The 24,965-nt window shown below is 45.0% G+C and overlaps 1 protein-coding gene across 4 annotated transcripts in view; it reads left to right on the top strand.

The window, feature by feature from the left end:
- The window catches only part of dock11 (dedicator of cytokinesis 11), a 322,191-nt gene that overhangs the window by 139,011 nt on the left and 158,215 nt on the right, over positions 1–24,965 (top strand). For all 4 annotated transcript variants that reach the window (XM_063060509.1, XM_063060507.1, XM_063060506.1 and 1 more), the window contains exons 23-30: positions 67–156; positions 3,944–4,059; positions 7,097–7,166; positions 9,421–9,546; positions 14,683–14,754; positions 14,913–15,059; positions 16,697–16,780; positions 20,420–20,531. In XM_063060509.1, the coding sequence (XP_062916579.1) occupies positions 67–156; positions 3,944–4,059; positions 7,097–7,166; positions 9,421–9,546; positions 14,683–14,754; positions 14,913–15,059; positions 16,697–16,780; positions 20,420–20,531 (817 nt within the window). The remainder of the gene's footprint in view (positions 1–66; positions 157–3,943; positions 4,060–7,096; positions 7,167–9,420; positions 9,547–14,682; positions 14,755–14,912; positions 15,060–16,696; positions 16,781–20,419; positions 20,532–24,965) is intronic.

Raw genomic sequence — 24,965 nt, 5'->3', positions numbered from 1 at the left:
GTATGCGGATTTTGTGTTACTCCAGCAGAAACCTCTTCTAATATGTGATCTCTGCTTTGTCGACAGGACCAGTACTTGCACAATTTCTTCCACCACTGTCAGATGAACCAATCAGCAACACAGGAGAACACTGGAGATCTAGTGAAGCATTTGAAGGTAGCTGATAGCATTCAGTCTGACTAATATGCAAGAAATTTACAAAACACCGTTAGGTCACAGTTGGAGTATTTTGTGCAGTACTTGTCGTCATACACGAGGAAAGATGTAGTAGTGATTTTTCAGCCCTCTTTCTCCCCTCCCCCACCTTGCTCTGTGTCTGTCTCTCTCTCCCCCCTCTCTCTCCCCCCTCTCTCTCCCCCCTCTCTCTCCCCCTCTCTCTCCCCCTCTCTCTCCCCCTCTCTCCCCCTCTCTCTCCCCCCTCTCTCCCCCCCTCTCTCCCCTCTCTCCCCCCCCTCTCCCCCCCCCCCCCCCCTCTCCCCCCTCTCCCCCCTCTCCCCCCTCTCTCCCCCCTCTCTCCCCCCTCTCCCCCTCTCTCCCCCCTCTCCCCCCTCTCCCCCCCCCTCCCCCCCTCTCCCCCCTCTCCCCCCTCCCCCCCTCTCCCCCTCTCTCCCCCTCTCTCCCCCTCTCTCCCCCTCTCTCCCCCTCTCTCCCCCTCTCTCCCCCTCTCTCCCCCTCTCTCCCCCTCTCTCCCCCTCTCTCCCCCTCTCTCCCCCTCTCTCCCCCTCTCTCCCCCTCCCCCCCTCTCTCCCCCTCTCTCCCCCTCTCTCCCCCCCTCTCTCCCCCCTCTCTCCCCCTCTCTCCCCCTCTCTCCCCCTCTCTCCCCTCTCTCCCCCTCTCCCCCCTCCCCCCTCCCCCCTCTCTCCCCCCTCTCCCCCTCTCTCCCCCTCTCTCCCCCTCTCTCCCCCTCTCTCCCCCTCTCTCCCCCTCTCTCCCCCCTCTCTCCCCCCTCTCTCTCCCCCTCTCTCCCCCCTCCTCCACACACATTTAGGTTGCCTTTTATCCTCCCCCCTATTTTAACAAAACCGCTCGTGTCTGTCCTGCCTTTACTAAGAACTAAAGCATTACTGGCAACATCCACAAACCTCTGCTTCCCACTCCAAGTAATGTCATGTATTTCCTGCAATGTCTTCACTAGAGCCACACAGGGTTCTCCAGCTGTGGTCTAACTTCCACAGTTCTGAAATGATTCTGACCTTTACATTTAGTGTCGTATTCTTTACAGGGAAGTCCCCTGCATCTTTTTAACCATCTTAGCTACCAGCCTGCTTCCAGCAGCGGTTTTTGTAGATGCACCCAGTATCTCCCATGGTGTCAATGGGAGACCTCAGCATTTTGTTAATTTAATCCTCATCTAACCTGACCCTCTCCAGATGCAGAACTTCACCCTTCTCCAAAATGCATTTCATTCCTGCTCTGTTTTTCTTCAGCCTGTCTAATTTTTCCTGACATTGAACCATGTGGTCAATTTTTACTTAAACCATAACACTGCTGGCCATTGCCCCATGAACCTTTGCTTCTTATCTCTGAACTAATTTTGCTTGAAATTCAATGCTTTGCTCTGAAGTCCACTGGCTGTTCCCGATTAGGTTTGCCTGTGAAACTTAACCAACAAATTGATAAATTCTGCATAAACCTCATCAGATAAATTGCTCTCATCAAAGCTCTGTGCTTCCTCTTGGGGAAAACTAATTGTAGTCAATTATAATCTTGTTGCAACAGTTCTTTGATTGTTCAGGCCTTACTAAACAATGTTATACACTGTCCCTTAACATACGTCTCCAGTAACACATCGATGGCTATGTTTGTCTGACTGCCCTGTCAGTCTGTGTCCTGCTGCCTTTTCCCACTGAGATGGCCTCCCATGTCATGCTTATCATGATAGACAATTTAAAAAAAATAGACAGGCTCAATTAATTCCTCACTTATAGGTTAGGATATCTTTGGGCTCTGTATCTAATGAGCTATCACTTTCAAAGATTTGAAGTTTCTTAATATCTCACTCATGATTTTCATTATATCTACTATTTTAGTCTTTTAACTACAATATGAACTACAGTGGTTCATGAAGTCAGATACAAAACGTTAAAGTCAACATCATTCCCATGCCTTCTATTACCACACTTACGTTTTGTTTAGATTGTTAAAAGATTATTTTTTGCCTATCCCTTTATATTTTATTAAATATGTTTGTGTTTTCTTTGATTTTAAGCTAATTTTCCCATGCACTCCCTTTGCTTTATAGATTTTATTTTTAATTTCACCTCTGAACTACTTATAACCTTTTGGCATTTCATAGCGCTCAGCATCTGACAATAGTCTCCTTTATAAAATTATCCCTCTTTATACAAACCTTGCCGTTTTGGGTAGAGTTTGAGGGAAGTTTGTTTTAGAGTGTAGGCTTTGAGGGAAGTTTTGATGGATGGAATTTGAGGGGAGTTTTGGAAAGGTTGGGGTCTGAATAGGTGGTTTGTAACTGGATGGAAATTTGGGAAGAGTGGGGTTTTCTAATTTTTTTTTGTTTCCCACTTTCCTGACACTGATCTGCTTCGGGTAATTTCTGGTTCTAAGTGGCCTTTCAACCTGGTGGAATTGTGCTGGGTTCACTTAAGAGTGTTTCACCATAGTCTTTATCAAGATTGAGGGAGATACCATAGAATGCTTCAGTATGTTGTGTACAGGTTCCCTGGAATCTGTAAGTGCTTAGGCTATTTATAGAGGTACTGATATAGAAACTGAAGAATTTGTATTGTTATGTACCCCGTAACTGGGTTGCCAAACCAGCAGAAATGGATCAGTCAGTTGGAGTCTGGATTACTAGAACTAAGAAAGTTTTATTAAAGAAACAAGCAACACAGTACTCTAATCAAAAGGATAATAAATGCAACAGTTCAGCAATGATAAACACACATGTACACAGAATTAGGATAACAGGATCAATCAAGCTCTATCGTCGTCTAGGGGTAAGTGACCAGTTTCAAAGTGACGCAAAGTTCAGTTCAATTGAATTCAGTTCAGTTCGCAGTAATCACTGCCGTGGGAGATGGACAGTGGGGGGGAAGGAGAGAGAGAGCAAAACGAATGAATATTCAAACGGCTTCCAAACACAGACCTTCGATATTCTTCACAATCAGCTTTCGGGCGAGCCCTTTGTGATGTCTCCTGAGGTCACCGACCATGACCCCTCCGTTTCCAGATACGATCGTTTCTCTGCGGTGAACCTGGCACCCAGGCAAGGGCGGACACATACACCAGGTTCCCGCCGATCGTGCCTTTCCACCTTGTGCGTCTATGGCTTGGTCCCGCGACAAGCCCTCCAAAACTTCCCACCGACTTATGGGAGGTGCACCGCTTCCAGGGTCTCGTTACCTCTGGGTGTCATGTGTGTCTTGCCTTAGCGAACCTGTCCCTTTTTATCCCCCTGCTGGGGTATTGCCTGTCCATCACTTCAAACAGTTCAGGGTTCAAAAGGGGGAGCCGATCTTGACAGCTCTCCTTCCGTTAAACTCTCCCGTCCCTTCATTAACATCTCCAAATGCTGCTCCATTGTTTTCCTTATCTCTCTTTCTCCTGAAGACAGGTGGCAGACCAACTGCTGATCCCACTGGTGCCAGCCCAGGCCAGCTAACATCTTAATCTATGTGTATTCTCATCACAGTATCAATCATTACATTCATGTTTTTGCATATTACAACTTCTGCCTGTAAATGAGTTGTATTTAATATTTTAAAAAACAATTAAGTTAGAAATAATCATCAAAGTAAAGTGTACAAAAGGAGGATGGTGTTTAGTCCGTTGAATCTGTTCTGCTATTCTTTGAGATAATCACTGTTCCACCTGCATTAAAATGTATGGTTAATGTGCTCAGCCGTGACCTGGAACAGCAAGCAAATTTCAAAGTACCACACACATTCCAAAGAAGAAACTTCAATCTGTTTTCTTCCAGTGTTTGCATGCTATGGAGACCAGTGTGATGATCAACTTCCTACCAACAATCTTAAACCAGCTGCTACAGATCCTTACCAGGACCAGCCAGAGTGATGTGGCAGTGAATTCTGTCAGGTACATTTTATATATATATATATATAAATTGTTTTAAATATTCCGCCTCTCTTCCACCTCTTCTATTCCTCAACCCCTACTTAAAACAAAAATAAATCGTTAGTGGTGCATGCATTTCGGAGTGCCTGTATGTATGTGTGTGAATGAGTGTGTGTGTTTGTGAGAGTCAGTGTGTATGTATTGGTGTGTGAGAGTGGGACAGAAGAGAGTAGCAAACCTTTTCCATGAATTTCACAAGAGTGTGAAAGAGATGAACGCAGTGTCACTGAAGGCGATGCGAATGGTGAAATCAAGTTTTTGCTCATGGATTTACATTTTAAATTGTACCTTGGTTAGAGATGTTCCAAAAGAAGAGATGGTTAAATCTGAGGTTGAGGAAGTAGGCAGAATGAAGGCAGATCCGCATCTTATAGGGATTGAGGTGATTACAAAGAAGGAAAGTAAAATCGTGCAGACATTTGAAAACAACAATGAGAATGTTCCAATCAAGGCACTGTTTAAACAGAAGTGATGCAGCTCAGCAAATACATGGGCCACAGACGAGTATAGTACAGTGCAACGTAGGCATGGGTACCAATGGGAAGAATGATTAGAGACTCGCGTGGAAATTAACCAAGAATAGTTTGGAGTAGTTAAATCTAGGAATAGAAGAAGGCTTGATCTGCGGTGAGTGGCATCACAGGTAAAGTCCACCCAACCATTGAACACATCTACTTGAAACATTGCCATAGAAAAGCAGCGTCCATCATCAAAGATCTTCACCACCCAGGCCACGCACTTTGCTCGCTGCTGCCATCAGGTAGAAGATAAAGGAGCCTCAGGACCCACATCACCAGGCTCAAGAACAGTTTGTACCCCTCAACCATCAGGCCCTTGAACAAAAAGGGATAGCTACACTCATTTAAGGACTCTACTAGATTGTTATTTTATGCTTGTTATTTATTGCTATTTATTTATATCTGCATTTGCACAAGTTTGCTGACTGTTTAGTTACTGTTCTATAGATTTTCTAAGTAAGTCTGCACAAAAAAAATCTCGGCTGTATGTCATGACAGGTATGTACTCTGATAATTGTGACTTTGAACTTTGATTATGTGGTGTTACAGGGTTAGGAATTGGCATGGCACTGATGTGGATGCAGGAATCAAAGCAAAATGTGGTCAAGGTTGCAAACATTCGGAGTTTGGTTGCCTGGGGATGGTGGAGTTCATGGTTGGGAAATAGTGTGTGGAAGACAGATAGAAAACGATGAATTTTGCCCTCAGTATTCAGCTGAAGGGAAATACTGGATGTTTGACAAGCAGTTTGAATATCTGCAAATGGGCTGGTGAACCAAGGTGTAATCAGCAAGGGCATGGAAACTGACAGGGTTTAGAGCATCACCAATGCACACGCTATTAATGGGAAGGGGACAGGAAAAGTCCTTGGGGAATACCAGAGGCAGTGGTGTAGCAAAGTGGAGAAACCAGTCCTGTTGATTTCCTGACCTTAATCAACAAGGAGTCTGATCAGACCTGGTGATCCTAACCTCGTCATGTAACTGACAGTGGAGAGCACGGGGGTGGGGGGGGGAGAAATTCTGTTGTCTGATTTTTTAAAAATGTGCAGCCATGAGCACAGTTGAATCAGAAACTTGATTTAATGAACTTGTTTATGGCCCCTCCTGATTTGCCCCTTGAACTGGTGGCTTACCAGGAGGCAGATTGGAGTCAATTATATTGGTGGGTTGGGAGTCACATAAAGGTCAGACTGAGTAAAGACAGCAAATTTCCTCCACCTGCCCCCCTCCCGATGGGCCTGGGCATAATCAGTAGTTAGTGTATCCAGCTCCATGTTGACCTCGGTCATTAAGAGTCACATCACCACTTGCAGTTTATCTGGAGCTGCCATTCACATCCAAGAAGGAAGAAAATAAAGTTTAATATTTATACAGCACCTGACACATCCTCAGGATGTCTAAGAGTGTAGTACAGGCCATGAGTAGCACAGTGAAGCAGCTGGCAGAGCTGTTGATCTACAGCTCCAGCAACCTGGGTTCAATCCTAACCTCTGGTGCTCTCTGAGGTTCAGATAAATATCGGCCAAATGCAGCTCAGTAGAACTAGCTTAGATGGACATCTCGGTCAGCATAGACTGGTTGGGCTGAAGGGCCTGTTTTCATGCAGCTGTGTGAAGTCTGCATATTCTCACTGATGTGCAACTTGGTAGGTTAGCTTGCCACTGTAAATTGCTCTGGAGTGTGAATGGTTGTGTGTCTGGGAATGTGGGGAGAATACATTTGGATTAGTGTAAGTAGTGGTTCAGTTCAGTTTTCAGTTCAGAAGGCCAAACAGCCGGTTTCTGTTTTTGGTGCAGATTCAGAGGGCCTAAGATGGCTGAGTCTCCAACTAATGCAATCTTCATAGTGTGAGCATTGTAGTCTTGTGTACCAGGCTAAATTCCACAAGCAGCAGCATAGTATTGAACAGAAAATCTATTTTTACTTGTGTTTGATAAAGGATAACTGTTCCCTAAAACATGAAGAGCTCCCTATTCTTTGAGACCTGTCATGGGATCTTTTAAATCCCCTTCTGTGAGCTTCAGCTTAACATCTCCCTGAAAGGTAGCCCCTACATCAGTACTTCACTCCATCAGTACCACAGTGGTTTCCCAGCTTGGGTCATAGGCTCCAGATCTGGAGTGAATACCAATTTTTTTTTTTTTTTTTTTGCATCGTGCCCCCCCCCCGCCCAATAATCATAAAAACCACCGATGCTGATGCTTCCAACTGAGGTTTTATCTTGTTAGTAAGTTATTGTTAATACTTTTCTCTGTTCCACAGCTGTTGTAGTAGATTTGAAAGCTGGCCATTGGATTACTAGTCCAGTGGCTACATTGTCACATGGTGATGAAAGTTAAATTATTGACAAATTGATGTTCGTTCTGAGTAGAGGACCAGTAATACTGAATGGGTTTAAATCCTACTGCTTTATTGATACATGTTCTTGTTTTACTTCTGCAGTATGTGAATACCTTGATTCCCTTACCTCTTTTTCAGGGTAATGATACACATTGTGTCAAAGTGTCACGAGGAGGATCTGGACCACTTTTTGCGATCTTATATAAAGGTAACTTACTTTACAAAAATGTAATGAAGTTGAAATTAGATTTCACTCACATTATTGCTTCAAATAATCATAGGTGGTGGGTTTACCTTTGACAATATCATCTATTCAATAGAAAAAACAAAGGCAAGGTGTAGTTCAAGCACTGAGCATTTGGTGGCACATTGAGCCACTGCCTCGTAGTACCAGAAACCGGGATTCAATCCTGACTCTGTGCTGGTTGCCCGTCGGGTGTAGGTGAAAGGCAGAATTGCGGGGTGGCGGGAGGTAGACAACAAAGCTAATGGGACTGTAAGATTATTGTAGGATTGGTGAAAATGAGTGACTGTTGGCCAGTGCGGACTCAGTGGGCCCAAGGGCCTATTTCTATATCTCTAAATGCCTCCATTGATCATCAGATGATGATGCGCTTTAAACATTGAAAATATAAGGGGATGATGCAGAATCTGATGTTTCCTTGATCTGTTGGGTGTGAAGTTTCAAACGTTGATCGGATTTGACAGCAGAATCTGACAGTCAAAGAGGAGACTCTAGACTATGGATACTGGAGTCTGTCACAGCAAGCAATCTGCTAGGGCGATGCAGCATCTGTGGGGGCAAAGAACCTTCCCTTTCCACAGGCTCAACACGATAGGAATTGAGAACAAAGGAACAGGAGCTTAATCATTTGTTGAAGCAACAGGGTGACTAATACAATGCACAATCCTCTGCTTATGTTAGAGAAATTGGAACTAGCTTCGATGGGCACCATGGTTGGCATGGACTGGATGTGCTAAAGGGTCTGTATCCATGCTATATTGCTCTATGACTCCGCTCTTTCAAAAATGGTATTAACGGATTTAAGTTGAAAATGAGCGCCGAGGTGCAGGTCAAGGAGGATCTAATTGTGTGGCACATCATGTTGGAGGTGTTGAATGACAACTTCTTGCGTCAAACTGAGTGAAAATGGATGTGGGAAGAACCACCTGAAGTTCTCCGTTTCTTAAACGGTTAATGTTTCTGCCAGCTCTTCATTGTGCAGACTTCCATGAGCATCTGGGGTGGCACCGTAGTGTAGCTGTTAGCACAATGCTTTTTGGTGCTGACGACTCGGGTTCAACTCCCGCTTCTGCCTGTTTGTACGTTTTCTCCAGGTGCTCCAGTTTCCTCCCACATTCCAAAGGTGTACCATTTGGTAGGTTGATTGGTCATTGTAAATTATCCCATGATTAGGCCAGGGCTTAACAGGCTCAAAGAGCCAGAGTGCCTACTCAGTGCTGTATGTCAATTAAAAAAAAATTAGTGTGACAGTGTGTTGGGTATGATTTAGCTAGCAGAAATCTCTCTATGCTGCCTGGATGAGTGTTATTACTGCTGCCTGTGGTTACATAGACCCTTTGGAAACATATACCCTTTGTTGAGTTAATGATTTGGTCAGTCTAAAACCACTAGTAGTTGAAGCTGACGGGGTGATAACTGTCAGTGATGAACCATTTGGGTCTCCAGGAGTAACTACTATGCAGTAGGTCAGTTGCTGCTGTCTCTGGTGACATCCCCAATCCACCTGAAGTTGCAATAAGTTACTGTTATTTTTTTAGTCAATTTGCAACTCTGCTATATTGTTCATGACTGCACCTCATGGCAAATTGCTGTATGGCCATGAGGGGTATTTGAACCACAGGCACCACTGCCTTTTGGCCATGAAATTGTGGATCTCTACTCGGCTTAAGGGCAGAGTTGCTTCAGGATGCGTCTGGTTGGTAGCCAACAAGGTTGTGCTTGAAATTCCAGAGCTGTGCTGAAGCCCATGCACTGCTGATTGGAAGCGGTCTTTTCTCCAGTGAAAGTGTTGATGTGATTGTTCTCTCTCCTCACTGACATGCATACTCGAAGAGGTTAAATGTTCACTGAAAGTACACAGGAACCTAAAGTGATCAGTTCACCCTATGGTGTTAGTTCTGGGCAATGAACATGATAAAGTTTATCTTTGTGATGCATCATGAAGATGTTTTAAATTTATCCATGACCTTTTTCACCTCCAGACTCAAACAAAATCAAATAAAAATACTGAGCCACAAGTAAGGGGAGTGCTAAAGTCAATGAAGAGTCTTAGTTCATTTCCCTCTGTAGATGTAGCCTGAATTGCTGATTTCCTCCAACGTTTTGTGTATGTTGCTCAAATTAAAGTACAGCAGGTTTAGTAAGCAGAAACTGTCAGCAACACTTGTGACAGAGAGTGATGCAGAGGCAGCTGAATCTTTTACTTTTACTTCCTTAGTATGTTTTCAGAACGAACCAGTATGTGACCTCGGAAAACAAGACAACACATGAAGAACTGGCTAAGTCCATCATCACCATCCTGAAACAGTCTGCAGACTTTTTCACAATCAACAAGCTGTTGAAGGTTGGTGCCTTCTCTCTTTTAGAGCTAATGGTGATTGCATCCACCTCGTCAATCCCAAACAAAAATTAATGATAGAAACAATTAACAATTTTCTTTTTGCTTGATTTATCCACTGTAGTGATATCTGTTCATCGAGGGGCATTATGCTGCTAAGCGTCTGGTTCAGACTGCATTTCTCTGCGCAAGTACACGTATGCACAATTGCAGTGAAAAACTTACATAGTACCTACCAAGACACATGGAATCATACATACAACCCGAATTCATAAGAAAAAGATAAATATAAATATGACTTTCTCAAGAAAGAATAAAATTAAGACAAAAAATCAAAGTCCATTTCAAAGTCTTCCACACAGAGATAATGGAACGTTTGGTGGAGTAGCTATTCCTATATCTACTGTTTCAGGCCTACCCTGTTCACATTTACTTTTCGAAGGATACAGCCCTAAACGGATCTAGAAGACATCTTAACAAGACTTTGTCTTTTATCGGCATGTTATGCTTTGCCAGCTCCCCAGACAGCTGTAGGCACACAGCAGGCTCAGTCTCCCAGTGCTGATGGCTGAGTGTCTGTTGGGCATGGCGCGGTAGTGCAGTGGTTAGCACAGTGGTTTACAGTAGTAGCAACCCTGGTTCAATTCCTGCCACTGCCGGCAAGGAGTTTGTACGCTCTCCCCGTGACTGTGTGGTTTTCCTCTGGATGCTCCGGTTTCCTCCCACAGTCCAAAGGTTGTTGGCAGGTTAATTGGTCATTATAAATTGTCCTGTAATGAGGCTATGGGGGATTGAAGGGCTATTCTGTGCTAAATGTGAGGTTATCCACTTTGGTGGCAAAAACAGGAAAACAAATTATTATCTGAATGATGGCCGATTAGGAAAAGGGGAGGTGCAACGAGACCTGGGTGTCATTATACACCAGTCATTGAAAGTGGGCATACAGGTATAGCAGGCAGTGAAAAAGGCGAATGGTATGCTGGCATTTATAGCGAGAGGATTCGAGTACAGGAGCAGGGAGGTACTACTGCAGTTGTACAAGGCCTTGGTGAGATCACACCTGGAGTATTGTGTGCAGTTTTGGTCCCCTCATCTGAGGAAAGACATTCTTGCCATAGAGGGAGTACAAAGAAGGTTCACCAGATTGATTCCTGGGATGGCAGGACTTTCATATGATGAAAGACAGGATCGACTAGGCTTATACTCTCTGGAATTTAGAAGATTGAGGGGGGATCTGATTGAAATGTATAAAATTCTAAAGGGATTGGACAGGCTAGATGCAGGAAGATTGTTCCCGATGTTGGGGAAGTCCAGAACAAGGGGTCACAGTTTGAGGATAAAGGGGAAGCCTTTTAGGACCAAGATGAGCAAAAACTTCTTCACACAGAGAGTGGTGAATCCGTGGAATTCTCTGCCACTGGAAACAGTTGAGGCCAGTTCATTGGCTATATTTAAGAGGGAGTTAGATATGGTCCTTGTGGCTAAAGGGATGAGGGGGTATGGAGAGAAGGCAGGTACAGGGTTCTGAGTTGGATGATCAGCCATGATCATACTGAATGGTGGTGCAGGCTCGACGGGCCAAATGGCCTACTCCTGCACCTATTTTCTATGCTTCTATGTATCTCAATAAATGAGTAAAATCAGTAAAAGTAACGGCTAGGACAGAAATCTCACTGGTGATGCTCTGAAAGTTAACGTTCACAAACAAGATCTTATGGTATTCTTGTAATGAAAGTGAGGGAATGACACAGTTACAGCTATAAATTGTCTTTTGTAGCAAGGAATCATGCCTAAAGTGAAGCTACTATTGCACTGGAGGAAATGTGGCTACCAATTTTAAAAAAAACTTGGCTCAAGAGAAAGCAGTGCAGTAGTAAAAAGATAAACTTTGGTAGTAATGTTACTGTAGGGTTAAGTATTACCCTGTGTATTCATAGCCTCTCTTCATGAATATATACTCTGTAGGAAATTTTATATCTGGCTGAACGATCAGATGAGGCCCCAGTTTCAAGCTATATCACAAGCTTGGCCCATGTGGCACTGCACCAGTCACACCGGCCCGCATACAGTATGTGTAAGCCTGGATCATGTGCTCATGTGACTGGTGGGAAACGGAAACTTGTGATCTCTAAATCTGAAGCAACAGTGCTATCACTGGACCAGGATGGATATGAGTCAGCAACTTGACGCTCTCTCACCTTACTGGGCACGGCTAGGATTGTTTAAAACCCTATGTCAGCCCTTGTGAACTTGATGAGTTGCTTGTCTCGTTTGTTTTCCATGTCCTCATTTTCCTTTTGCAGCTTTTTTAAGTGAGAAGAAGTTGGTGAATTTAAAATAAAGGGGAACCAGGGAGTGATGGTGAATCTGAAGCTTTGTAATTATGGGTTGGCCTAGGATAATGTCTTGAGGATATTTATATTTGCTCATTTATCCCTCTGAATCAGAGCTATTTCCAAGGATAGCTGTTTCTTTTCAGCATATCTTAGCTATGGGTAAAGTTGATGGTGATGCTATAAGAGTCCTTATATCCTTAGTGCTAAGCTCTCAGCTGATTTATTTCACCCCAGTGGATGAGAACTTATTTGAGTTTCTGGAGTGCAAGAGTTCATCTCATGCCTTGTGCTTGCCTATCTATCGTGTTCCAGTTCCTGATTCCATTGCAGAGGCTGGATACTGAGAGAAGGCTTGACCATGCAGAAAAACCTGACCTGACCTGTTAATCACAAGAAGGACGTAAGAATTAGGAAAGACTAGGCTATTCAGTCCCCTGCCTCTACCGATTCACTCGCCTATCTCAGTCTCATTTTATACAAATGTAAGGAATAAGATCAGATTATATTCAATCTAGCATGACTGGAGCCAGAGAGTTAATACAGTTTCTGTTTCCGACCCAGAACTATTCACAGAAACACAGGGAAAAATCTGCAACAAGATATGTTGATCCAAATCTGGGGATTAGATAAGATGAGATAAAACTTTATTTATCCCGAAGGAAATTATTGTTGCAAGGCTGCTCAGTCAGAAATATATACTTTAAAATACAAAATGTAAGCATAGAGGTATAAAAAGTAATAGTGCAACGTTCAGATGTGCAATGAAACCATATACTTAAAGAGGAGGAGTTGTAGAGTGTTATAGCCACAGGGAGAAAGGATCTCCTGTGGCATTCAGTGGTACACCTCGGTGGAATCAGTCGGTTACTAATGGTGCTCCTCTGTTTGTCCAGTATGTCATGGAGGGGGTGAGAGGGATTGTCCATAATGCTCCGTAGCTTCTGTAGCATCCTCTCTCAGACACAACCACCAGGGAATCCAGTTCCACCCCCAGAACAGAACCAGCCTTCCTGATGAGTTTATCAATCTTCTTGGTGTCAGCTGCTCTCATCCTGCTGCCCCAGCAGACTAGAACGTAGATTAGAATGCTGGCTGCCACTGAGTCATGGAACATAAGTCCCCGGGGCCTGATAGAATATTCCCCAGGCTGCTTCACGAGGCGAGGGAAGAGATTGCTGAGCCTCTGGCTAGGATCTTTATGTCCTCGTTGTCCACGGGAATGGTACCGGAGGATTGGAGGGAGGCGAATGTTGTCCACTTGTTCAAAAAAGGTAGTAGGGATAGTCCGGGTAATTATAGACCAGTGAGCCTTACGTCTGTGGTGGGAAAGCTGTTGGAAAAGATTCTTAGAGATAGGATCTATGGGCATTTAGAGAATCATGGTCTGATCAGGGACAGTCAGCATGGCTTTGTGAAGGGCAGATTGTGTCTAACAAGCCTGATAGAGTTCTTTGAGGAGGTGGCCAGGCATACAGATGAGGGTAGTGAAGTGGATGTGATCTATATGGATTTTAGTAAGGCATTTGACAAGGTTCCACACGGTAGGCTTATTCAGAAAGTTAGAAGGCATGGGATCCAGGGAAGTTTGGCCAGGTGGATTCAGAATTGGCTTGCCTGCAGAAGGCAAAGGGTCATGGTGGAGGGAGTACATTCAGATTGAAGGATTGTGACTAGTGATGTCCCACAAGGATCTGTTCTGGGACCTCTACTTTTCGTGATTTTTATTAACGACCTAGATGTCGGGGTAGAAGGGTGGGTTGGCAAGTTTGCAGACGACACAAAAGTTGGTGATGTTGTGGATAGTGTAGAGGATTGTCGAAGATTGCAGAGAAGCATTGATAGGATGCAGAAGTGGGCTGAGAAGTGGCAGATTGAGTTTAACCTGGAGAAGTATGAGGTGGTACACTTTGGAAGGACAAACTCCAAGGCAGAGTACAAAGTAAATGGCAGGATACTTGGTAGTGTTGAGGAGCAGAGAGATCTGGGGGTACATGACTACAGATCCCTGAAAGTTGCCTGACAGGTGGATAGGATAGTTGAGAAAGCTTATGGGTATTCGCTTTCATAAGTCGAGGGATAGAGTTTAAGAGTCATGAGGTAATGATGCAGCTCTATAAAACTCTTGTTAGGCCACACTTGGAGTACTGTGTCCAGTTCAGGTCACCTCACTATAGGAAGAATGTGGAAGCATTGGAAAGGTACAGAGGAGATATACCAGGATGCTGCCTGGTTTAGAGACTGTGGATTATGATCAGAGATTAAGGGAGCTAGCTAGGGCTTTACTCTTTGGAGAGAAGGAAGATGAGAGGAGACATGATAGAGGTATACAAGATATTAAGAGGAACAGATGGAGTGGACAGCCAGCGCCTCTTCCCCAGGGCACCACTGTTCAATACAAGAGTACATGGCTTTAAGGTAAGGGGTGGGAAGTTCAAGGGGGATATTAGAGGAAGGTTTTTAACTCAGAGAGTGGTTGGTGCGTGGAATGCACTGCCTGAATCTGTGGTGGAGGCAGATACACTAGTGAAATTAAGAGACTACTAGACAGGTATATGGATGAATTTAAGATGGGGGGGTTATATGGGAGGCAGGGTTTAAGGGTCGGCACAACAATGTGGGTCGAAGGGCCTGTACTGTGCTGTACTATTCTATCTATCTATCTACAGCATACTACTGCAGATGTTAAATATCCGTTTATACTCAAAATATTATCCAGGCCCAGAAAAAGCCACCCAAATATAATGTTTGAAGCAAATGTGTAATGAAGGAAGGTACTTTGCTGAGCAAATCTTATTTAATCTTCCAGCATTCGTGGTTTTTCTTTGACCTGTTGATAAAGTCAATGGTCCTGTACTTGATTGAGAAGAATAAAATGAAGGTAAGCTAGATCTCTTTATTCAGCAGGTAATAAGGGATTGTTCAATGTTATTGAATACAGAACTATTTTGATCTTTCCTCGTCTGTTTTCTGACTGCAATATGTGGTTAACTGCACTTCTTACTTGTTTTAGTCCAATTTCTGACTCTGTCTTTTCAGCTTCCCAGAATGGAGAGATTCCCAGACTGTTATCAACACACTGTGCAGTCACTACTTCTTGTAATTGTTCCCCATGTTAATTTGAGATATGGGGAAATTCCAAAAGAATCCAGGAATATAAACATCGGCTGGGCTCATTTTATGAAGGTCAGTAAAAGAGAAACTCTTTGTGCTGTAGCTGATTTTGTTTGAAACTCGATCGTGAGTTGCATTGACAATGCCTGTCAGGGCATCTTTCTCACTCTCTGTGTGATGATTAAATACTGCTGAGTTTATCCCAGCATTTGTTATTCGCTTGTGTTTTATGTCGCTCACTTTTAAATCCTGGAACTCCCTCCCTATGACGATTGTGGGTATACCCACGCCCCGAGGAGTGCAGCAGTTCACAACTGCCTTCTCAATGGAAACGAGGGATAGGTAAAGAATTACCAACACAAGCATCTTCCCCCTTCCTTCTCAATCCCGATGAAGGGTCTCAGCTCGAAAAGTCGACTATCTGTTCATCTCCATGGATGCTGCCTGACCTGCTGAGTTCCTCCAGCATTTTGCATGTGTTGTCATGGGTAATGAACTATTTTCTCAGCTTGTGAACACATTCTTCTCAAATGAATAAAAGCTAATACTTGTGGACGAGAGTCCATTCCCATTCTGCTCAACTTCACTGCTTTCCACACTCTGTCCTACACCTGTGCCTTCATTGTCCCAGCAGACTGCTTACTTAAATAATGTTTGTATCCACCCTTGCTCGTAAATATTTTTGTGTCAATTGCTCCATGTACCCAAATTCACCAACATCACTCCCGTTAGTTTGACCCATAATGGAACAGGCACAGGAGCAGGTACGATCCTCAAGAATGTTGCTCATTTCAGAAAATCCAACCTCATTACATCACTCAATATAGGTGGCTATTTTTGATTTAAAACTTTACTTTGTTATTGACAGTGGAAAGGGAGGAAGGGTTCCCTGGCTGGACGTGAAGTTGGAGATAACCATCATATGATGAAATCTCCCAATGTCCTCCAAAAAGAGTTAGTGACCCTGCCCAACCCTTGAAGTCAGGATAATGACCTGCCCTGAAGTGGCCCAATATCAGGTCATTCCTGAGAACAGAAGGATGAAGACATGCTGTAACTTCAGTGACTTGTGTAAATACCCATTTCTCATGCAGTTACATTCAGAGATTTGAAGGTGCTCATAGAATCTCTCAGAAGGCTAAGATCAGCTGTTGCATGTCATTGTCGGAGAATCATACTGCTTCAGGCTCTGGGCATTGTTGACAAGGCCAGCATATATTGTCCATCTTTAGCTGCCCCTTGAGAAAGTGTGGCGAGCTGCTCTGTGACATTGCTAGTCTGGTGAAGACACTCCAACACTGCAGATGGGCAGGGAGCTGAAAGATTTCAACCCAACAAGAATGAGGAAGCAACAATGTGTTTCCAGCTGGTGAAGTGGAGGAGAAGCTGCAGGAGCTTCACACTTTAGTTCAAACTAACGGGAGTGATGGCAGGGAGTTTGGGTACATGGAGTGATTGGCACAAAATTAAACTGTGTCATTCCTGGTGGTAGATGACACAAATGCTGACAAAGTAGCCTGGAATAAATACAGTGCATTTTGTGGATAGTGCGCCCTGGAAGCCGCTGTGCATTGATGGTGGAGAAAGTGAATGTTGAGGGTGGTGGATGGGTTGCCAGTCAAGCAGGCTACTTTGTCCCAGATAGTGTATACCACATGGCAAAGCATCTAATCTCGTAACTTCATAACTCACACATTGCTCATTCACAGCGGAGTTTGACACTGATGGACAGAGGATTTATCTTCAACCTAATAACTGACTACATCAGCTGCCTCTCTCCCAAGGATTCAAAGGTGAGATTCATTCTTCATCGACAGCATGGTCTGGCACTGTTGTCTTTGCTTTGTCTGGTGGTCTCAGGAATTATTTAATTTGCTGGCTGGTGTGTCAATGGAAGTAAGCAGAGTAGGTAGATTGTAATATCAGCTGTTCACATTGTAGCATAGAGCCACACGTAATGCACCCTTTAGACCTCATCTAGTGAACACATTCAACAATAGGAAGGACAATTCCTCCCATTTACTAATGCAATTCCAATGGATCACCAACTACTTGTGGGTCAGTGGCTGATTGAATCCCACAGGCTGCCAGTATATCTGTACACTTGCTTTGTTTGCTCACCTTGGCCTGTTAAGGTGGTTGAAGTCTCCAATAAATGGTGGAAGAGGCACCAAGGGACCTTCTCCTGGATTTGGAGGGATTTTGATCAAAGAGAGTGAGTAGACTTTCTCCTGGGATTCAAGATGTCTCCAAGAGTGAACAGAGCAGAACAATCTGTGGAAAGGGGGGCCCTTAGCAGCCCCGGTAAAGTTAGCTAATATCTAACCTTGGGGAGGAGTGTTGCCCAAGATGTTGGTCAGTCTGCAGAAGATCCATGGAAGTACACAGCTGCCTTGCCCACAGCCTCACTATGCTTTGCTGAATACCCCTGTGTCCTGGAGAAATTTGCAATAATACTGCCCTTTATTGCAGGAGAGATCTATGCTCAGTTGATAGAGCATGGAGCACTGCAGTGCTGCACTGACAGGGAAACAACCAGGGGTCAGCTGGTAATATGGAGAAACCAACAGGGGTCCCTCTCCCTCAGTGCTCTGCTTGAGTGTGACTACCTTGCATCCAGCATCCTGCCAGCCATCACGGTTGCTCAGTCTGCAGCTCATGGCTACAGTTTTCTGTGTTTTGAGTCACGAAGGAGCAAAGGATGGCCAGTGTGGGCAGCTTGCAGTAATTCCCCTGTTACCACACAGCACAGGAAGGATGCTGGAGCAGGAGTAGGCCATTCAGCCCTTCAGTCCTAATCTGCCAGTCAACAACGTCATGGCTGATCTAACAGCTCAGCACCATTCTCTCCAAATCCCTTGACTCACTTAACATTCAGAATCTCCACAGCCTAAGGGCAGAGATTTCTAAAGATTGACCCCTGTCTGAGCCAAGAAGTGCCTTCCTGTCTTAGTCATAATTGGCTGACCCTTATTTTCAGAATGTGATCCTTGGATTAGATTGCTCCACCAGTGAAAAACATTCCCCTTGCAACAAGCCCTTCAGTGTTTGAATAAGATCATCCCGCACTCCTCTGATCTCTGAGGTTTGCAGCCCTCCTCGGTTCCATTGTGCAATTCGTATTTGGATTCGGATTTATTTGTGTATACATGTACATTGAAACATATAGTGAACTGCGTTGCTTGCATTAACAACCAACGCGACCTGCCAATGTAACGGGGGCAGCTTTCATGTGTCGCCACACCTTCCAGCACTGACACAGCATGCCCACGATGCTCGGCACAACAACACAGAACACAACAAGCAGCCAAGCAGCAACAGCAAAACAAGCCCATTTCCCCCCAGTGCATATACATAGTCCTCCAACCCCAGGATAGGCCGCTTTCGTCCTCCAGTAGACCCGTAGATTCACAGACCTTGGGCTTTGACTTTCCCAGCAGATCCACAGAGCCTTGCAGGCCCAGGCTTCCACAGACCTTTTGATCATTCTTTGTGCTCTGATCTTTGGTTTTTGACCCCAGGACTTGTTGATGATGATGAATGAGGACCCCGAACACTGGTAGGCCTCAAACTCTGGACTTGCCGAAGAGGGGACCTGGAACACTAAGCATTGAACTCCAGACGTGCCGACCCTTAAACCTATAGGGTGATGGGTTTTTGTGCCTCCTGCCTGTACAGAACTTTGGTCCCGGAACCCAATGACAACTCAGTGACCTGGGGTTGGGGAGTGTGGGTCGGTCACCAGCCCTCGTCCTCACTGGTTTGGCACAACCTCTGAATAGAGGTACGTCCATTTAAAACAGAAATGAGGAGGAATTTCTTTAGCCAGTGGGTAATAAATCTGAGGAATTCATTGCCACAGCTGTGGAGGCCAAGTCACTGAGTATATTTAAAGCAGAGGTTGACAAGTTCTTGATTATTCAAGGCAACAAAAGGTTATGGGGAGAAGGCAGCAGAATGGGGTTGAGAAGGATAACTTTAAATCAGCCATGATGGAATGGTGGAGCAGACCTGATGAGCCGAATGGTGTAATTCTGCTCCAAAATCTCATGGTCTTGTGGTCTGCTGGCCCAACATCCACCCATGGATCTCCCTCATCTGCATTGCTGGCCTTTGAATTCACAGTGGAGGATTGGACTCCAGCCTATATCCCTATTCCTAAACCCTTACCTGACCTCTAACTCTTCACTCAGTCCCTCCTTCCTCCCACCATCCCTCCTTCCTCCCTCCCACCATCCCACCTGGAGGCCCCAAAGCCAACGCAAGCTAAATATTCCAAGTCAGATGTCAGCTACTGGTTCCAGTTTGTGCCTAACCCCCATGTGGTTTCAGGAGGCCTGGAGATGCTGTCAACTTCGGAGCATGAATTTTCCTGGCCTGCAGTGTTTTGGAAGTGGAGTTCAAGCAGCTGTAGGAGACCAGACCGCACCATCTCCACATGAAAGGCTGATGGACAACAGGGACTGAGCTGGTGCGGAGGTAGTGGTGGGAAGACTGGTGTATTCTCCTGTAGGGGGCAGCAGTTTCTTAGAAGTCAGTGCACCCCCTGCGAAGATGGCACCTCACCCATCCTCGATTTGACTGTCTGCAGTTGTTACAGGCAAAGCTGGCATCAGTTGGGTATCTCCACTTGCATTAAAGTGTATTGAAGATACCCTCATATGCGCTGGGCCAGTTCTAGGGTTTTTAATCAGCGGTCAGGCAGAAGCTACTGAACATGCTCAAGTTCTGGGAGTCTGCAGCCTTCTGGTGCACGCACTGAGCTTCGGTGATGCAGTTTGGGTTTGGGTTTGGGACTGGCTGTTGAGAGGCCTGAGTGAGTCACTGCAGTGCATCCTGTAGTTGTTGTGTTAGTGGAGGGAGTTAATGTTTTGGGTGTGGATGAGTGTCCAAAATTGGATTGGGTTTCTTGAGTATTGATGGAGCACTCAATGCTGTTTCAAAGCCCTTTGACTAGGCTGTGCACGCTCATGGTGCCAGATTCTGAACAAGGCGATGTGTCTGAGCCGCAGCTACAGGCCCCAGAAGTCTGATGGCTTCTGTGAGTCCTACAGTAAAAGCTGAAATGTTAGATTTATCCACATTTGTGCTTGTGGGCATTCACCATTTCCCTGTTCATCCACCCTACCCCACAGGCAGATACTGACTCCAGACTGGTACCTAAATAACATGGCAATGTCACCATCTATTAAGTTGGGCAATAACTCCTTGCCCTTACTTGCTCCTCCTGTTTTGTGGCCTAGTCACAATTGCTGGCTGTCCCAAAAAAAGGCAAAAAGCGCTTGTACTGTTCTCCACCGCCCCCCCCCCCCCAGTATTGATTTATCCTGAACTGCTCCACCCCAGAGCAGCTCCTTTTTACTCACGAATACTTAATGGTGAAGACTAACTGATTGTTGCAATCATATTCCCATCGTCTCTCTCCTCATCAGGCACTCATCGAGTACAAGCTGGATTTCCTGCAAATCATCTGCAACCATGAACACTTCATCCCTCTGAACTTGCCAATGTCCTTTGTGAAGAGCAGACTCCAAAGGATGCAAGGTATGGTAGAACAATCCCCATTTGTTGTTCTTCAACTCCAAAGGCTGAAATTCTCTCTGCAGGAAAGCTCAAATCCCTTAAACCTGTAAAAGATTGTGTCCATTACTTTATCCATATGTGCTGTATATGTGTGTACACACACACAATATGTTTTAACATGAACAGATGAACATGACGTGTCTGATAAACATGTACTGTAGCTTAGTGCTCCATCAGTGGGCATAACATTACAATCTTTGGTAATTCTCGCATCAGGTCGTCACAAGACATTTTGCTCTCGAAACTTGATCTTCATTCTTTGAAATGCCACCCTCCTCCCATCTTGCTCAGCCCCCTTCCACCTCTCATTCTGCCCTTTGAAGGCCCATACTCAGCAACAAACCTTCCCCTTCCTTCTTCCTCTCAGTCCTCTTTGAATTTCTCCCATACCTGTCAGGCCTTGCTTGCCCTGCTGCACTTGCCCAAATGGGTGCTAGATGGTCAGCCACAGACCCTGTATGCAGAGCGGCCTGCTTCTGTTCTATTTGACTCTCACTTCTCATACTCCATTTCCCCTCCTTTCCCTCAGCCCATTCCCCACCTGAATCTCTTCCATACATCCTCCAGCCACCCTTTCCCCTTCATGACCCTGTCCCTGGGATGCATAGCTTGCACAGTAATCTGTAGATAATGGGCTTCTGACCTGCCTGCTCACACTGTCTCTCAAATCTTGCATGGACAGTGGACAATGTTCGAGAATGATCTCAATGAGCATGCTGCAGGTGAGAAGGATGCACAGATGTTCCTTCGTTATTCATAGGTACTTTCAGCAGTCTGTGAGCGCAAATGGAGTTAACTCATATTAACAGATTCTGTGTTGAAATTAATCAGAAGCTTACTGTTGTGAAGATATGAGAGACTGCAGAGGCTGGAATCTGGAGCAAGAAGCAATGTGCTGGAGGAGCTCAAAGGCCTGAAATGTTGACAACTTCTTTCTTCCACATTTGCTGCATGACTCAATGAGTTCCTCCTGCGGATTGTTTGTTGCTTGATGCTGGGAATCATTCTCTGCTGTTGTGAGACGAAGAGTATGTCACTCTTTATGATTTGAGCTGTAGCGGGTTGGGCACAATCAGATTTAAATTCATTGGAGCATAGTCAACAGGGTAACCTTACTGAGATATAGTAAAATTCTTTCTCTGTCTGGCTCTCTGCTCTGTCTCCTGTGTGTGTGTGTGGCGGGGGGGGGGCGGGTGTTGGTTCTATCTGTCTCTGTCTCTCTGTATCTCTCTGGCTGAATCTCTCCCTGAAGTGAATCAAGGCACATTGTTAGTCCATACCCCACCCACAGTCAAACGGAAATGGGGAACAGGAAGCTCATTTCCAACCTTGACATCACAGGGCAATGAAAAAGTTGCACTGGGATGTCTCAGCATGAGTATTTTAAATGACACAAAGCTGCCCATCAATTGTGGACCATTATACTTAGTGCTGCTGAGTTCCTGGCCCATTGTGGTAGCTCAGCTTGTCAAAGGAGATGGCATTGTGGAGAGGTTTTGTCTGGCTACCAGATGTTACATGCCTTTGAAACTTGCTCTTGTATTTGGAGTGTTTTGTTTTTGTAATTATTTTTGGGTCAACGATCTCATCAGAGTCTGCTGCACACAGAGTGTTTTGTCATCTGAGGGACAAGCTGTGCATTCACTGAGCTTCCTATTAGATGAGTGGTAGCACGTCGAGGAAAAAGCTGAAGCTAGTTGGGACTAGGTCCCTGTTTTTGTAACGCAGGGGCTCCCAACCTTTTTATGCCATGGACTGGACCGCTACCATTAACCCATGGGGTGGGGGGTGTCCGTGGACCCTAGGTTTAGAACTGCTGGTGTAACTCCTTTGTTGACGCTTTGAAACTGAGAAAATGAGTGACAGAGACCAAAATCCATATTTTCTTTTGCTTTTTGAAGACTGTGGGAAGTCTCCCTTGATAACCCTGCATCTAGAACATGAGGTTTTGATACCTGACTATTTTGTGCTTGTCACTTACAGCTTAAACTGTCAGTGATTAACTGAGCATCACCAATAATACCTTTCATCAGCTGGCTGATGAATAAGTCACATAGCAGGAATTAGCTGAGTTGAATGTTGTCTTTGTTTTGAGGGCAGGGCGTAGCTGGTTGAATTTTCCATTGCTTCATTAATGTTATGGCCACAGTGCAGCAGTAAGTTTTTGCAGTTCAGAGCTTCAGTGCCGCATATGCACGTTGTATCTTCTACACTCAGCCATTTTGTTTTGCTGCAATGTAGATTACCCACCCTCTGTAATGGTTTGGATCTATGGATCTAGGACAGAGATCCAGAAGGAGCAACCATTAACTACCTCTAGTTGCAAATCCGTCAGCCTTGCTTTTCCCACTCATTGCTGTCAACGACAAAGACTGAAGGCCCAGGGGTGGCCTGTCCGGGGTTTGGAGGCCTATCTGAGTGTGTGAGTAGGTGTATCGCTGGAAGGGGTAGGAAAGGGGCTTGTTTTGCTGCTGTTGTTTTGTGAAAAATTGTGGGTACGCAATGTTTTGTGCTGGAGTGTGTGGCAACACTCGCATAAATATGTCTTCAGCCCATATTTGGTTTTTTTCCTGTTTGTTAACACAAATGACGCATTTCACAGCATGTTCCAATGTACGTGTCATAAAATAAATCTGAATCTGAGCTCTGCCTTCCCAAGGGTCAGGATTAATTGTCAACCACTAGGGCTTCAGAATTTTGATTGCAGGATTACTGAGATCTGCCTTTTGCAAGGTACTCTTGTTCACCATGCATCATCCTTCAGTGTTGTTTTGCCACATTGGCCGTGCAGTTTTAAATGCGCCTGCTATGGCCCTCTCACCAAATTAGAATTCATTCTTTCATTGATGATAATGGCAGAATTCGGGATACCCTTGTGCTCTGCAGGCCAGCTGGTATCTACAGAGAGAGATTTGACGTGAAAGGGCAACTGTTTCTCCCCCTGCAGATGCTGGCCAAACTGCTAGGATTTCCAGCATTCCCTGTTTCTATTGGAGATGTATGATTGTGACGACAGTAGGTGGCATTCATCAGAAGGTTTATTTGCCCCTCTGAACCTTGTTGCCATGAAATGGCATTGACCGACGATGACAGCTGCTGGGGCCAATCTCTCCTGATCATGGAAATGGTAAGAGGAGGGGAAATTCCACCCTATTTATGACCTCTCCCCCACCCATTCCATCTGTCTATCACCCACACACTCCATTCACTGAGTCCCCTCTCCCCGCTGTTCCCACCAGACCACAATCATTTGTCTCTACTCATCACCTTCCTTCCTTATCAGATTCCAACTCCTGCAGGCCTTTGCTCTCTCCTCCAAAGCCTCCCAGTTTCCGTCACTGTCTCTGCTCCTCTGTCCTCCAGTTGGTCCACCTGTCCATCAACCCTTCCTTCTCTCATTCCACCAATTGCTGGCCTGTTCTTACGCGTCATCTCGTTTTAACTCTTTCGGTCCAGGTGCAGTATCTCAACTCACAGATGTAGTCTGATCTGCTGAGTTCCTCCAGCAGTTCTTTTTTTTTTGCTCCTGTGTGCAAAGCAGTTCCCCAATTTCAGCAGCATTCTCAGATGCTTGTGCAGAGGATGTAGCATAAGCAGCCTGACTGGCCACGTCTGTGTCACCACTAAATCTACTGCCAAAGTAGATGCTGGCTCTTCAGCACTTACAGTCCTTGGCTACTGAAGTTTACCCCGCAATGGCAGGAAATTCAGGAGGGAGTTGATAAGCATGTGAGAGACAATGGGTTACAGGAAAATAAATGGGAGAATAAGATTGAATGGATTGCTCTAAGAGACAACATAGATTCAAAGGTTGAATGGTCTCTTATGTTGTTAGGTAATGTGAAAAGTATCTACTCAGTATTTCAGGTTGCCAGCTCTTCAATCTTGTATCTTCCACTGCCACTCAGCGTCATCCCGAGTTTGGGAGGGTTCCGTCCCAGTTGAGTTTGGGAGTGATTCACAAACTTCAGAGATAAAGTTTCTCTGTGTATTTCCTCCATTCTTTGCTGCAATTATAGGGAGAATAAACACTCTTCGTTTCTTATAAGGCAATGCAGCTCAAATCAAGATGCTGATAAAACCACTCCTTGTGGCTTTGCCAAGGGAGGTGTTTTAGTTTGTGGAGATAAATTTTCACTTCTAAAAGGAGCTGGTTCTTGATGTAACACACACATAATGCTGGAGGAACTCAGCAGGCTGGGCATCACCTATGGAGAAGAGTACAGTTGGAATTTTGGGCTGAGACCCTTCAGCAGGACTGGTGAAAAAGGATGAGGAGTCAGCCAGAATGTGAGGGGAGGGGAGGAGAAACTCAAGATGATAGGTGAAACTGGGAGGGGGAGGGATGAAGAAAAGAGCTGGGAAGTTGATTAATGAAAGAGATACAGGGCTGGA

This window comes from Mobula hypostoma, chromosome 10 (genome assembly GCF_963921235.1).
Source record: "Mobula hypostoma chromosome 10, sMobHyp1.1, whole genome shotgun sequence".
Classification (NCBI taxonomy): Eukaryota; Metazoa; Chordata; class Chondrichthyes; order Myliobatiformes; family Myliobatidae; genus Mobula; species Mobula hypostoma.
Note: the sequence above shows the minus strand (reverse complement) of the source record. Positions and strands in the feature narration are given on the sequence as shown.